The sequence below is a fragment of the Halichoerus grypus genome, chromosome 9 (genome assembly GCF_964656455.1).
Source record: "Halichoerus grypus chromosome 9, mHalGry1.hap1.1, whole genome shotgun sequence".
In the NCBI taxonomy this organism is placed as follows: domain Eukaryota; kingdom Metazoa; phylum Chordata; class Mammalia; order Carnivora; family Phocidae; genus Halichoerus; species Halichoerus grypus.
The window spans coordinates 125,273,998-125,290,723 of record NC_135720.1 but is presented as its reverse complement, the minus strand read 5'-3'; the positions used below and the strand labels follow the sequence as shown (position 1 = coordinate 125,290,723).

At 38.3% G+C, this 16,726-nt stretch overlaps 1 protein-coding gene across 2 annotated transcripts in view; it reads left to right on the top strand.

Annotated features, from left to right (window-relative positions):
* The window catches only part of SSR1 (signal sequence receptor subunit 1), a 40,319-nt gene that overhangs the window by 18,079 nt on the left and 5,514 nt on the right, over positions 1-16,726 (top strand). The window contains exon 8 of one of the 2 annotated variants that reach the window (XM_036103921.2): positions 5,778-5,841. In XM_036103921.2, the coding sequence (XP_035959814.2) occupies positions 5,778-5,841 (64 nt within the window). Of the gene's footprint in view, positions 1-5,777; positions 8,125-16,726 lie in introns of those variants that run through there. The other variant, XM_036103922.2, reaches the window with a different exon arrangement.

The window sequence follows — 16,726 nt, the reverse complement described above, 5'->3', positions numbered from 1 at the left end:
AAGTTTCTAAACAGCATTGAGATAATCTGATTTTCCAATTAAGGTGATAAAAGTTTTTATCAAATTCAGGGTTTTGAGGCATTGCCCTCTACAGGCTTTTTGAGAGGCATGTTATTTATAAATTGTTACTGGAATTTGAAAATAGCTGGAAGGCAGATAACACTCTCATACATAATCAGTCCTTTCTCACCATTACTACTTTTAGCAAAGCCTAGGAGCTAAGAGGTCCTAGTTGGAGCCTCATCCTGTGAAATCAAAGGAGTCCTGAGTCCATTTCAGAAATTGGGGGCACAATGAGAGACTCTTAATGATAGAAAACAAACTGAGGGTTGATGGAGGGAGGTGGGTGGGGGATGGGCATTAAGGAGGGCACTTGTGGTGAGCAGTGGGTGTTGTATGTAAGTAATGAATCACTGAAGTCTACTCCAGAAACCAGGATTGCACTGTATGTTAACTACCTAAAATTTAAATTAAAAAAAAAAATTTTTAACTTTAGTTGAAAAAAATAAAAAATTTTTAAAAATTGGGGGCGTAGAAGTTAAGGAAGAAGGGTGTGAAAAAATACATGTGATTAGTAAAAATTTGATTATTTGCCCTTTTTTTTTTTTTAAGTAATCTCTACACCCAACGTGGGGCTCAAACTCACAATCCTGATATCAAGAGTCCCATGCTCTTCTAACTCAGCCAGCCAGGCACTCTGATTATTTGCTCTTTTAGAGTGTAGATTTTTTTTTACAGTGACATGCTACTTCTAAAAAAATTTCGATTTACAAAGAAATAACTCTTTCCTGACAGAAATAACATCACATTTAAAGACTAATGACTCATTTTATTTATTAATAAATAATCATGTTGAAATTTCTTCAGTAGTTTCAGAAATATCCTTTACAACTGGTTTTTCCAATATAGGATGATGCATTGCGTCTGGTGGTTCTGTCTTAATTCCCTTTTAATGTATAGCAGCTCAAGAGATTGGCCACTTGACCTGTGGAAAGTGGCTTCTCAAACTTTAATATGTGTACAGATCATTTGAAAATCTTGTTATGGTGCAGGTTCAGTTTCCGGTGCTCTAGGCTAGGGCCTAAATGTTGGTGTTTCTAGCAGGCTCCCAGATGATGCCAGTGCTGCTGACCCGTTTATTACCCTGAGGAATGAGACTCGAGAAAGTCCCATGTTCCAGATTTCTCTGATTGTTTTCTCGTGCCTTTTAGTTAAAATTTCTTTAACTTGGAAGATAAATCTATAGGTTTGATTAGATTGAATCATTTTTGGCTGATAGCATATATCAAAAGTACTTCTCCCTGCATCACATCAGGAAACAGTATCTGATTGTCCCATCATTCATGATGCTAAATTGAGCAGTAGATTAGGGTAGTAGCCACATGATCTTCCCACGTAACCAGGAAAGGGTGGTTGTTTCTGCTTGCAACCTACAAGTTATCTCTGATACTACTTTGGCATCACACAGATATCCAGTTCTGTAAACCATTCACCAGTTGATAATCCTTTCATGAATCAGTAATGTTTCAGAAGTTGTAAGTGATGATTTTTAATTGAAATTTCTTTGATTTTTACTAACTGCCATTCTTCGGTGAAGTAGAGCTGTCCTTCATCAACTGGGACTTTTTGGTTACTTCATGGGAGACAGTTCCTATAGGAAAAGGAGGATAAGTGCTTAATTTTTCCCTTTATTTTCCAGTTTTCAAAGAGTTAGTTTAAAAGCCACCCCAGTGTGACAAATGAGTTTTTTCTAATTTTCTCCTCTGTTTTTTGATCATGTATAAACTCAGTTTTTCATAGAATCAGTATATTTTAGTCAGCTGTATTCTTTTTTGATGTTCATATTGTACAGTTTTGACTACTGGTTGCCTTTTTATGCTTGATCTCAACCAAAAGGCTGAGAAGGGTTTACTGATCGCCTTTTTTGAACCGCTTCCAATCTTACCCTTTGGATCTTTGAATGATCCCTTCCTTGCTGGCTCAACAAGATAATCTAGACATTTTGTGCTTGCTCTAAGCATGGAGCAAGCTGTTTCTCCAAGGACTCCTGGATATTAGAAATGAAAATCTAGACTTTAGGAATGTCATTGATACTGGATGACATTGTTTCTAAGTCCATTCTGTGAACTGAGCTAGACAATACATATTTTTTCAAATCCTGAAATCATACTGATATTTTCAGTTCAATTTTAATAATATTTTTACTTAATTTTGTATGCTTGTATTTTGTTTCTCTTAACACTTGATTCCTTACTGCAGTAGTTCTCAAACTGGCACTCCCCAGAACCACCTAGCCAGCTTCTTACCCTTGCTAGGCCCCACCCCCTAGAGTTTCCAACCTAGTAGGTTTGGGTTAGGCCCAAGGATTTGCTAATCCATGTTCTCAGGTGATTTTTGAGGCTGCTGGTCCAGACCATACTTTGAGAACCACCCTTTGAACATGATTTTCTTAGAGTAAAGGTGTTGAGCCAAATTGAAGATAATTTAGGAAAAAATAGCCAGCTCTTTCAAAGATAAGACATGTGCTTTGCATATTTGAGGACAGAATGGAGAAAACCAAGAGAAATTTTGAAGATAATGGAGCAGGAGGTATGCATGGTAGTGGAAGTCTCTCGGGCTTCTAGGAATTTTGGAGAGGGGTAGTGTGAGGACAAATAGGTTTCAGGGGCCACTGATAATTTGGCAAGAGATTTTTCTCGTCTCTGTCTCACTCATCAGAATGTAAAGGAAGGAGGGGTGGTTTGAAATGATTTGAGCCTGTTACTAATACATTTTTTCCTGATATGTTTTGCATTTCAGATTAGGGTGCTTCCGTTTCCCTCAAGTCTTTTTAACTGTAAATGACAGGTTAGGTGATTTTAATAGAAAATTATAGGTCTTTTGTTTAATACTAGTGTTTTAAGTGTATACATAAGGCAACCTTAATCAGAAACTTATAAAGGTGGAAGTCTTTCATGTAATTTGACTTTCTTTTAACTCGGGGATCCATTAGAAAGCTTGCAATTTTTATCTCATTAATTAAAAAAATCCATCTGTCGGCTACTTATATAGTATGACTCCCCCAGGTGTGATAGGAAATGGGATAGATTGTGCAGTCTGAGGGGCGGGGTGAGGGACTAATTTAAGTTTCTGCTAACCTTTTGCCTTTGTCTTTTCTAAAAATGAAAAAAGTTGCAGTTTTTCCACAATTGGGTGGCTTTCTGTAACATCTTTCTTTTAAAAGGGCAGGGTGGGCATTTTCAGATCTGCCCCATTTACTGAATCTCATTAACATCATGTTCCAGTGTTTTTTGTTCTTTCAGTTAAGTGATTTCTTGTTTCATATAGTTTAAGCTTTGTTCTTAAAAGCTAAAATATTTTGGCCTTAAATAATATGTTAGGTTTTTTTAAAAATAGTTTTTTAGGGTTTTTGGTGGGGCAAGTGGTAAGAGGGGGTTTGTTTTTTCTTTGGCCCAAAAGCATCGTTACACACATCTGTTACTGTTTTTTGCTGAAGTAAAATGCTGCTTGAGGCCCTTGAGGAATTTGGAGCCATTTTCCCAAAAGCCAAATGACTCTAGAATGCTATCTTACTCTGTTTCTCATTTATCTGCTTCTCTCTGCTGTGCTGAGCAGGTGATGGAGGTTTTTAGACTCACTGTTAAGTTAGGCAGAGTTGGCTGCCTTCCTGGAGTCCAGTTGGTATGTGTTGAAACAGGCCTTGCAGGTCCTCGGCGGCTCTTTTCATGTATTCCCCTACTTAAACCTCTGCTACAGGTGGTTGAAATTGTGAAGTGCTGATTACTGACTTCAGTCTGCGTAGGAACTGCTACCTTCACACAGATGGCTAGTCAATTCTTTTTTTTTTTTTTTTTTGTTAGAACAACTCAGCAAAATAAAATTCGGTTTATTGTTGGGCAACATTGTTTCACACATACATCAAACAGGCCAAAAAAAATAAACAGCAACTTCATAGACAAAAAAGGAAAACAAAGAAACCTTTTATCTTTGGCCTTTTTAACCATCTCATACAAACCAACTACTTATAGTACAGCTAAGTACATATACAAAAAAAGTTACTGGAATGCTCGGAATAAGATTGTTTTTTTGTTGTTTTGCTTTTTTTTTTTTACAAGGTCTTTTTTCTCCTTTGAGATTATAATGAACATGGTCACACCGCAAGTAAAGTCAGAAGTAGGATGACTAGACAACAACAACAAAAAAAATGGCTGTTCAATTCTAAAGTAATTTTGGGGGCACCTGGGTGGCCCAGTCGGTTAAGTGTCTGCCTTCGGCTTGGGTCATGATCTCAGGGTCCTGGGATTGAGCCCCACGTCAGGCTTCCTGCTCAGCGGGGAGTCTCCTTTTCCCTCTGCTGCTCCCCCTGCGTGTGCTCTTGCTCTCTCAAATAAATAATCTTAAAAAAATAAATAATGTACATTTTGAGGAGTGCCTGGGTTGGTTAAACATCTGACTCTTGATCTCAGCTCAGGTCTTGATCTCAGTTTGAGCCCCACGTGGAGCCTACTTAAAGTACTTTCTGAATCCTCAAAGATCATATTCAGTGTATTGTTTATTTTAAAATATCTAGTAATTGGTCAGTTGCATAAAGGCAGTAGTTTTAGTCTAACCTTTCTGAAATCTGATGAAAGTTGTAGGCTTTCTCCATCAGAAAAATGCTTCTATGCTCAATTTTGGGTGAGTTGAGCCCCCCCAAACACATCATTAACTAACCTATCTTAATAAAGTACTGAGGTCAGTTTTCATGTGATTTACAGACTCAGTCTTAATATTTCATAGTCACTAACTCTAAAGCATATTTTTTAAAAAGAATTTAGCTGCTAAATATTCTTGATAAACATTTACTCTATATTTTTAAAATACAGTTATGGTGATCTGGCAATTTTAGAAAATAAAAATTAAGATCTTCTACGTAAATTTTTTTTTTTTTATACCCATTGTTCATGAAATGCTTACAAAATTAACCCCATACTTTTGGTGTTAAATATTTTTTCCAGCCCTTTTTTTTTTTTTTAAAGCTGGAAAACTGATTATAATTTGTAGCTTGTACCACAAAGGGCTTAACTTCCTAATATGTAAAGTGCTCCTAGAAATAAAAGTAGTGGTCAGAGAAGAAGATATCCTTACTGAAAGAAACATAGGTGACTCCTTGTACTGGATAGGAGTAGAAACTCACCACCAGTTTAGCTTTTGTTTAATAAAACCCACTAGGAATCTAATGTAAGGAGATAAGAAGAAAAAAGTATACAAAGTAGGCTTGTGTATGCAGGATGGTTTGGTTCTGTCTAAAAATTTCCTTTAACCTGCTGTTCGTTCCAGCTAAATTTATGAAATTGCCAAAAATTATGCAAACTGCATGGCTGCATTTATAAATATTAATTTGTAGCCAGTATAGGTGTTTTTAAGCTGCAAATTTCATACCTTTGACACTATTTCTAAAGCATTTACTTATGCACATATAAACATATTAAATTGTAGAATTTAAGATTTTGCTTGGTGGCTTCAGGATTCGAGTAATTGAGATTAAACCTTTTCCCACCCTGATCACACAAAGTTTCATTTGAATTGAGTTACTCTTGAAGGATTATTTTAAAGTTTAGTTTAACAACTTATACTAGATAAGAGGCATTTATTACTAGGGTATTTTTTGCATGTGTGTGTGTGTTTTTTTTTTTTTTTTTAACTTAGTGGTAAAGTTGAAGAAAAATGCCTTTTAAAGGTCTTTTGAATCCATCATATTTACAGTAAGCAAGTTAAAACTTTCTCTTTTCTTCCAGATAAAGCTTCACCAAGAAGGTTGCCCAGGAAACGGGCACAGAAGAGATCAGTGGGATCTGATGAGTAAATGTCCCTTTGTGCAACAATTCAGTCTTTACTTAACCTGCCCTAATGTTTTTCGGCCTGATGGGAGTTAGTGCAGAGAAGCCATATCACCATAGAAGGCAACTACTGCTTATGTGTGGACTGAGCCATCAGAGTCTGTGGCGATAATATTACTGAAAATGCACTGCATTCATTTTTCTAAAGTAACAAATTTGGGTTTTTTTAAGCCATTAAAATCTATGTGTGTGCGTGTGTATGTCTGTGAGCAGTTGGTGTTACCAGAATCATTGTTGAACTACCTGAAGCCTGCCTTTAGAATACTAAATATAATGCTGTTGTCTCTTTTTGACATTTCTGATATTTCCCCCAAAACTCAATATTTGTCCAATATGATGGTCAATGTCCTGCCTTAGACTGTTTTAAAGAAAACAGTTTGTTTCTTTCTTAGAATTGCTCAAATCCATTTGGTGGCGCAAATTAGTATTTTGTTATTGTTGCTGTTTTACAACTAGTATTCTAAAGGCACAAACAGGAGTAGCTGCTTTTTAGCAGTAGAACTGTTTTGGTATTTTGCTGCTGTTTACTATAATGCGCACCTTCAGAAAACTTCCCAAATGAGTCCAAGGAATTTGGGGATTTCTAGCAACAAAATTGTGAAGCATGAGAATTCTGATTTTGATATATAAAACCACCTCACCCTCTTTTTCTTTTTTTACCTTTTTTTTTTTTTTTTTTAAAGAAACTGGTACATTTGTGGGACCTGAGTTGTGTTATCCATTGTTGTTTTATTTCTGACCCACTTAGTTCTTTTTGTTTTTTTTTAAGAGATCATATTTTTTCCTTAATAGTATCTTGCTTGAGAAAAATTGCCTTTGTCTATAGACTAAGCAAAAAGTCAGTTTATAGGGGCAGAGATATATTACAAGTAATACTAATCTGTAAAAAAAAAAAAAAAGTTGGCTATTTTTTTAAGTAGTTAACCAATTGGTTTTTATCTAATCTTTTGGGTATTTTGTTCAGAAAAACTTTTTTTAGTTAATCTGAAGAATTCCAAAATTTTAAGCACTTAAGATCTCAGAACCAAAATTAAATTGGACTTTATAAAATCCTGTTAGAGTCACTCTTGTCCTAGGTAGTAAATTAAGTTTGGCGTTATTGTCAGACTGGATAAAGGGTAAAGTAAAATAGTATGAACAGATAAGAGGCCTTTCCCCTCTGTTTTTAAGCCATATTCTCCCACATATATTTTGTAAAGAAATCGTAAATGAAATTCTAGTGGCTATTTAATTCCTGATCTGTCTTAATACAATGAACTGACCCCTCCCCCCATGTCTTTATAATCCCCACCCATGCCCACATGAAACCACAGCAAAACAAGACACACAAAAAATCTTACCAAGTTCTTTAAGTATTTAAACATCTGAGCCAAAGCCTATGACAATAGAATAGAAGTTATTGTTGTATAGTTGTTAATCACTTTGCAAGTAGGGGCTAAGGTGTCAAATTATCTATATTGGCATTGCTGAACTATAAACATTCTATACCTGTAATATAAAGTGTTTGAGTTTTTAATTGGGCTGTATGATCAGTAGCTTATTTTGAAAAAGCTCTATGAGCTGTAAAAACTGCATGTTTTTTGTTTAATGTAATATAGGAGACCCTCCTATATTCCTTCTCAAGGAATATATTTCAAAACATTGTTTTGTGAATTCCTAAGTTTGTGAAACTATTAGAACATAAGGCAGTGAGGTGTAATTACAAAATTTAAATGGTTTCTAGACCGTTTCCTGGAGTACTTGGTGGTCCTTAGGCACTAGCAAAGCCGCACTGAGTTACAGGTGCCGGCCCTTCTGACTCCTAAGGAATTTGCCTTACATGCTGGCCTTTCCACTGCTGAGGTTCACATTAGTGCCTCAGACATCCTTTGTCACGTTTTATTTTTTAGCATCCATTGGGAACAGTTGAAAACTTAAATCCTCACCTGCCAGGGTCTTCTATACTATCAGTATGTGTTTAGCAGAAAACTAACTCCGTAATGAATGGAATTCAATTCCACACATGGTTTGTTCAAGCACACTTAATAAGTAGCCTATTTTTTAAATGTCTTTTTTAAATGTAAATATTTGGATGAAGTTTTTAAAGTTTGTTTTGATATATTCATTTGCTACACCAACCATGGTTTCAGAATTCACCTTTTGAGCTAATTGGTTTCCGAATCTGTAAAATGAACCAAGAATCTTGTGTATCAAACCTGTCATGCAGACATGTGAGAATAATGTGTTGATAAAGCATGGATCTTGCTTTGGTTGTATAGCTTCATCATTCATTTCACGGTCTTATGTAGTGAGTGACTTTTCAGACTACCCCTGCCCTCTGAAGTGTTGTCTGAGCAGGGTGGGGGGGTGGGAATGGGACCTGCAAGATCCTGAGGAAGATAGAAGTCAGAAGAAAAGGAACATAGACTTGATTTTAGTAGTTTTTAATTTTAAGTAAGTTTCAGAAAATAGTGACTTTGATAGGAGGAAAAGGCAAATTTAGATCTTAAAAAAAAAACAAAAACCCGACATTAAAAAGCCACTGCCTTAAAGGTGTATTTGCAGTGCATTAGGCTATAATTGTCTTTGCCTATGTTGTGGAGTAGTTAATGGTGGTAATGTGACCTTGAAATCTTTGTTTAATGACTTAACATTATTTTGGAGGTACAGTAGTAGGTAAATGTAATATGTCAGTCTCTCATACAGTATTCATCTTTTTTGGTACAATAATAGCCATACCCTTGGTTGGAAGAAAAAAGAAACTTGGTTAGTGCATTTAAATAATGATGTAATTTTTAATTTTTTTTTTTTTTTTTTTTACCTTGAACTTGGCAATACACATTGTCTCTCACCAGGATTTTGATAGGTTACAATCCTTGGTTTTTCCTTATTTTAGTTCCAAAATTAGATGTTAGCTTAAATTTAAAAATTTCAATCTGTATTTCCAGGTACACTTGAAATAATTTGCCACACTTTTGGACAGCATCATTTATAGCTGTAAAATAATACATTTGTTACAGTTTTACTAAATAAAATCCTACTTTGAACTAATATTTCCAGCTTAGTGAAAAGCAGCCTGACCTGTCAGCCCCTCACTACTAGCATAAAGCGGAATATTCGGATAGTACGAGGCAAGAACAGAACTGACCTGCAAACTTCTCAACAGTTTCTTTAGGCCCCTTAGAGAACTGTACCCGTTAATATTTGTATGATTTTATTCTTTGTTTACACAAAAGCCTAGACTTTCATAGTAATTAATTCTATATGTAATCTGAAGTTCTGGAGTTTTCCCTTTTTCAGACTTGGGAATTATTTCTTGAGGTTCTGGTACCATTCAGCAGCTTTTTTAAAGGCAGTAGAAAAGGAACTCATTTATTAAACATCAGCCGTGGATTGTGTTCTCTTGGGCCTTTCCATTCATCTTCTAATAAACCTTCACAGCAACTGAAGGAAGGTGATTCTCACTTTATAGATGGAAAAAACAAAACCTCCTGAATTTAAGTAGCTTGTGCAAGGTGTTACATATTGAATTTAGATTCAGAGCTATTTTTTTTTTTTTTTAATTCATTTTTTGACAGAGAGAGAGACAGTGAGAGAGGGAACATAAGCAGGGGGAGTGGGAGAGGAAGAAGCAGGCTTCCAGCTGAGTAGCGAGCCCGATGCGGGGCTCGATCCCAGGACCCTGGGATCATGACCCGAGCCGAAGGCAGACGCTTAACGACTGAGCCACCCAGGTGCCCCTCAGAGCTATTTCTAAAACTCCCACATTCTTTCCCCTGCACCATGTTTAAGATGGAAATTTTATAAAACCAAGCATTTGGGCAGCTTAAAAATACTTGGTTTTCCAGAATTCAGCAACTGAAAAGTTCCAATAAACTCAGTACTTAATATACTATATCTTTACTTGTACTATACAGTAGTATATAAATGCCACTCAACTCCAGAATACTATAAAATAACCCCAAAGAGTCTTCTGAGCTGTTACAAATCGATTTGTGTGTTTGGTGTATACATATAATTTGAAATTTTTTATATAATTCAGTTATCCACAGTACCCTATTTAACCTTGATAATGACACCTTTAAATACCCTTGTTTAACAAAATCATGGTCTTCAAAAACATTTTAAGATTGGTGTGCTAGTTTGGCTGGATTTTCAAGTTTTAAAGGGTTGAAGATTCATCTTCATGTTAAAAGATGAGAGTGAAGTACAGTTGACCCCTGAACAACGGGTTTGAACTGCATGGGTCCACTTATACATGGATTTTTTTCAATAAATACAGTTCTGTAAATGTATTTCCTCTTACGATTTTCTTAATCTTTTCTAGCTTTATTGTAGTGATATCGTATATAATACATATACAAAATGTGTGTTGATCAACTATATTATTGGTAATGGTTCTGGTCAACAGTAGGCTATTAGTAGTTATGTTTTTGAGGAGTCAAAAGTTGTATGTGGATTTTTGACTGCGCCGGGATCCGCACCCCGAAGCCCACATTCAAGGGTCAACTGTACTCGTTCTTGGGTTATACAGCTCCACAAAACTGGGATTGTAGATTAGGCTTCTGTCTTCTTTCTGTTCAAGTGTGGATTTCCCTTAAGAGGCACCATGGAGCATTAGAAAAGAAAATCCAGTATCCTCTAGAAAACTTGAAGATCAACCCTTACGTAGATTTTTGTTATAGTACCTGTGACGATCTGTCACCTTAGGTGATATGTCTGTCTCTCTGTGGACCGTGAGTTCTGCATCTTATTTGCATTTTATCCCCAGTTTCTAGCTTGCAGTTTTCATGTGGAAGCCTTATCACAAGTGTTTAAAGAAAGAGAAAATGTGGGCCAGTTTTCTTTGTCATTCTTCCATGGGATTGTGTTTAGAAGTGTTCCTGGTGATAACCCAGTATCATTGGCAATTCTGTGAGGTTGAACAAAGATGGTATGGTTTGCTAGCCTTTGGATTGGGAATACAGTCCACCCTGCCCACTAAAGTGTGACCTTGAGAGGGCAGCTCATCTGTGGAGTCTTGATGTGTTCTTTTTAAATTGAGAGATACTTGAAGTGTCCCAAATTGATTGTTACCTACAAACCCTTAATACAGTGTTATTGAATGATTCTTAAATTTAGTTAGCAAACCCAGAAAGAACTAAGGTATGTAATGGACTCCTCTGTGGCTGCCTGGGTTCAAATTCCAGCTCTCTTAGTTAGAGTCAAGTTACATCATCTCATTGACTTCAGTTTTGGGTGCCTACCTTTTAGAGTTGTTAGCCGTTCAGAACTTTGCCTGGCGCATCAGAAGCTACGTAAGTGATTGCTACTGCTGTTGTAAAGCTCCATACTGTTGTAACATCCCGGGAAGCATATGAGTGGGAGGTGTACATGGTACTTTTTGGACTTCAACATGGATAGTAGTCAAATTCTGTAGAGGAAAGCTAAATAGTGGTATTTTTTTTTTAGCTAAAGAGTGAAAGTCTTAAGATGGACATGTAATGTGGCTAGCTCTCTGGATATAATAAGGAACCAGAGCAATAGGGCCGCTAAGGGGGGTTTTATTGTAACTATTCGAGCCTGCCCATCAAACTGAGAATTACCTTTTTCAGAGCACTTGGGGCGGCTGCCATGTTCTCCAGCGATGGTGCTGCTACTCCAAACGTTTTTTTAAATTCCTCCCAGAATTTCTTTGAGCTTCACACAGAGCTACCCAAAGAGGATCAGTCTTTTTTTTTTTTTTTAGAGATTTTATTTATTTATTTATTTGACAGAGACAGAGATAGCGAGAGCAGGAACACAAGCAGCGGGAGTGGGAGAGGGAGAGCAGGCTTCCTGCCGAGGAGGGAGCCCGATGTGGGACTCGATCCCAGGACCCTGGGATCACGACCTGAGCCGAAGGCAGACGCTTAACAACTGAGCCACCCAGGCACCCCAAAGAGGATCAGTCTTATTTGTGTATTTTCAGAAATCCATTTGATCATCTATCTTACATTTGTCAAAATAGGTGCTGAGGTTCTAAAAGCATGTTAGAAAGGAGTGTGGGAAATATTTTCATCAAGCATAGTGTTCACATTGAGCAGGTACATCAAACATCTGCTCTGTGTTCTACCACACACGTTCTTATTCAATCCTCACAACTACCCCAGCTAACCCCATTATCCGTGATGCAACCACTTCAAGGAGCCCAGAGGCGCCCATGGTGCAGATTTCGTCCATTGCTGTCTCCAGCTTTGTTGGAACAAGACCTGTGAATCCTCGGACAGGGAGCACCTTCACATTCACACACAAAATCTACCTACCTGTGTTCTAGTTGCATCGCTTAGGATTTGCTTGATATTTTCTCTGAGGTAGATACCTTCTTATTTTCTTGTGCTATCACAGCCAAAAGTCAAGATAGATTTATCAATACTCTGGACAGTGGCTCTTTTAAGAGGACCTGTTGCCATCATCCGAGGTAAAAGATTTAAAGTCGTTGGTCCTCAGTACACATAAAAACAGGACTTCATCCCTTGAACTCTCTTGAGCAGTTTATTATTAGAGTCACGTGTATTTTAAGGTCTTGTATTTAATACCTCAAACTGCTCATAATCGAGTGAGCTTTTCATGGCTAAAAATCGTGGTTATGTATCTCCATTCGCCAGTGCAAGCTGCCGGCACTGTGTGTCTCCACTCAGCGGGAAGCAAGATCTAGAGCAGGCTGTGGGCTGCCCGTCCTGAAGCCGTCTGCAGAGATGGGAGTGGCAGGAGGAGGACCCCGCGCGGTAGTCTGAGAGTGGCCTAGCTTGACTCCTTAGTTGAATTCCACCTGGGTAACCCACATCTGGTTTAGACTGAAGCCTCTACCTGGAAGTAATCTTTCGGGAACCACCGGTAAGATCCTGTGACCCTTTGGTCACTATGGTGACTTCTCACGTGGCTGATGGCCTGATAGTCTGGTTTCAAGGAAAAATCCTGGATGGGCTGTCTACACAAGGCGTTCAGAGCTGTTACAGGGCCTTCTTCATTGTCATCAATCCTATCTTTCAGATTCTTGAGACTTCTGTCTCCAGATGTGCACCTCCTTTCCCATCGTCCTCACCATCCATGACTTTTTTCCTTTTGTGCACACCTATACAAAAACCCTCCTGTCTTAAGTCTTTTGCATGATACTCTTGCCCCTCTCACTGCATTCCTGTTTTGTTGTTTCCTCTCCTTGTCAAAGTATCTCTTAACGCTATTGGCTGCTTTTTCTTCACTAGGCTTTCAGTCTTTTAAATTTCTTTCTAATTAGCTTCTGTCCCAAAAACCTGTTCTCGGGATCTCATGGTTCCCTATTTGCCATCCTTCTGCACTCTGAATTCTCTGGCCTTGACTTGTGCAATTAACTCACTGACCACCAGCCCCCTCAAAAGTTCCTCTTCACTTCTGTGATGTTCTTGCCTCCTTTTCTTATCTCCACTGACTAACCCCAAACTCAGGCTCTTTGTCCTTCTCTCTGTACTCGCATTGGAGAGCTTTATCTGCTGTTTATTACCTCAGTCCTCACTTACTTTCCTGGTGCCATTCTAACTGCCTGTGACTGGTTTTCACTTAAACTTTCTATTGTAACCCCAAACAAACAAGTCACAAATGTTTATTTCCCTCCATAAATCTCCCCAATCTAACTTCTCGCCATTCTCCAGTAACATGGCTCCCATTTGTCCAATATGAAATCTTAAAAAGTCCAAGTACAGTCATTTGCACATAAGCATTTAATAAATTCTTACTAATTTTAGCTCTGCTATGAGTTAAATTAGATTGCAGTTCTCTCCACTTCATAATCTAACAATTTCAGAAATTCAGAGACATCTGAACTCATTCATTATAGGCAAAATACCTTTGGTTACAGATAATTTCTTTTTATATTTCCTAATTCATTGCAGGAGGTCTTGGGTTTGCTATTTTAATTCTAGTGCTTTCAAACTTGGAATGTGATTTCTGGCATATTTTCATCAGGTTATTTATGACAGCTTTCTTCCTCAGGCTTTATTTGGTGGCTGTCTAAGGATGTTCTCTGGCTGTCATTCAGGACTACTTAATGAAAGTGGGCCTGATTAATCCATAACTTTTTTGTGCGCCTTTGAGAAATGTTCCTGCTCTGTGAGTATCTGGAAATCACAGTTTTTCCAGTTTGGTAAACCCAAGAGTACCCCTCTTGTTATTTCCATTGGTCTAGCAAAACACACCTAAACCAGTCTGCTGTCCTGTAAAATGCATTTTTAAATTTACATATCCCTCAGTTAAAGCTGGTCTTGAAAGTATTTGTACACAGTACACCTAAAGTGGTACTGCATATTATTGCTAGGTCTTAAACGTTAGAAGCACAAAGTGAATCCGAAATACTAAGCAAAAAAAAAAAAAAAAAAAGTAGTACAATATTGATCTTAATTTTCCCCTGGAATTTGTAAAAAGAAAAAAGCCTCACACATTTTCTAAAAGCTTTTAAAATTCTGACATTTCAAGTAACAAAATCTTGTTTTAGAATAAAGATGATTTAAGATGACTTTTATTTGTGCTGTTTGTCAGCTAGTTGACTTTTCAGGCGATGGTCATGAGACGCCCCTCCACCCAGTACTCGCACACATAGTGAGAGTTTGGGTTCCCAGAAATTGTACAGACCACATATCCTGACCTTAATTTTAAACATTTTTAAACGAGCAGAGAGAGGTGTCTTTGATTTACCGTCCTCATCTATGTTGATGAGTCAGTGCCTAGAATTTCCTTTTCAAGATTTTATTGTAAGCGATAGAGCTGAATAAATGTGTTCTTCATAGAAAAAGTATGGAGAGCTCCAAAAAACTTTGGAGATACAGTGTAGCTATGTAATGTTTTTAGTCTTTCCTAAAGGAAAAAATGAATCAAAAAATATTAGGACAGTAAGAACCAGCATTTTTAATTTCTTGTCCACAATGCTTGGAACACTCAGTATTAAATGTCAGATTAGTCCCAAGTCCGAAGAGCAATATACATACAAGATGCTAAAGCAGTTTTTGTGGTACGGCGGTAGATTTTATTTTTCCTTTTCAAAAATGTTCAAAATGCTTCTATTTTATAATGGAGGAAACGTGTTAAATTTATCTGAGCCTCCTACAATGAGTATAATAATCACAATGGTTGTGGGCAGGTTCGCTGTAGCTCAGAAAATGAGCCAATTTAAAAACCTTGGATGTATTGTGACTTTACATATTCAGAGAAAATTAAGATTATTGGTGGAAAATCCTTGAGAGTATTTTTCCTTTCTTCCTTAAAGGAACTCCAGCTTCCCATGAGTTGTTTTTTTAAATTAATCAACTACATCTGCAGCTGAGTTTGTGCCAGGCACTGTGTTGAGTGCGGCCCCTCCTGCCCCACCCTTTGCCTCCCAGTCCCTGTGCCCACGTTGACCCAGTGAGTCCAGTCCTGCCCCTCGTCTGGCCTCCAGTCACACTCCCGTGAACATGGAGACCACCGTCGTCCACGGGGATCTGGTCCTCCCCTGCCTCTCACCCCTCCTCTGCTGCTTCCCCTGGCCCCCAGCCTTGGCCATGATTCCCTCTACCCAGGTCCCCGCCCACACGCGATCCTTGCCTGTCCGTCCTCCCCGACCTGCTCCCCTCGTCCGAGGCATCAACTCAAGCATCTGCGCCACAGCACTGTTTCCTACTGTCCATCTACCCTCACCGCTATCTGAAACTGCCTTGCTCTTCCGTTGTCTGTCACCCCCGTTTGAAGAATTGTATTTACCAGATCACCAAGTCTTAAAATAGTACCTGACACGTGACAAATGTTTTAATAAATATGAATTATTATCCCAGCCATACAGTGAAGTAGGTATATCCTCATTTTGTAAACGAGGAACCTGAATACACAAGGAACTTACTAAAAACCTCTCAGCTACTAAGTGACAAAGCTGAGACCAGAGCACAGACATGTCTGTGTCCAGAACCTTCACATGATTCTCCTGTCTCCCTCATGATAGGGAAGGTTTCCAGGTGGGAGCCCGGTCACCATTCCCCGAAAACCCAGGAGAAAATAGGTTGAATTGCTGTGCCCGAGTCTTGGCTTCATCTGTGCAGACACGACAAGACTTCCAGGCTCACGTGGCAGACAACCACACCTGGAGGGTTCTAGAGAAGAGGCCAGAATGGCCTCTTGGTTGTACATTGCAGCTCCAGCAGGAAGCATTTACCAACACAAAACTCAGGAGAATGGCAAGCAAGTGCCCAAGAGTTGCTGTAAGTGTGGCTCATGTGAAATCCCGTAGGTGAGTTCTAGAAAAGGAAGTGAAACAATAGGGAAATCACAGCTGTAGCTTCAAAATGAAGTTATTTCCCAAACTGTGAGTGAATCGTAACCTTAAATATTTTTTTGTTAAATTTTTTTGTATAACTTAGCAAATCACACCAAGTTGAGACAATTCAATAAGCTATCGTAGGTGTTCAGAAGCTGCTCACCAGCCATTACAAGATCACCCTGAGGAAAGACTGAAGAAGATAGAAGTACAAGCCCTGTTCAAGTAGTATTTCATGTCAAGAGACTAGCTGTGTTAAGATCCTTTTAGTTACTAAGTTTGTAATAAGGGAGTAAGTAATTACTTCTGTGTTTTGGGTTTCATAATTTTAAATCAGTAGTACTCTTCTTCTGGAATTCTCCAAATGATAGGAAAACCCTTGAAAGTGTAACCGTTATTCCCAGGCCAGCCTTGATACCTGTCTGCATGGGTGTGTTTTGCTGCCCTCTGCTGCTCACAGCTGGTACAGCAGTGAAGGGTTCCTTAGCAGGGCTGCCCGTGGCATTGCTAGAAAGGTGAAGGAGGACTGGGAAGAAGACAGACCGTTAGGCATTTTTCTCTCCTAAAGCAAACCACTGCTCCAGCCGATGCAACC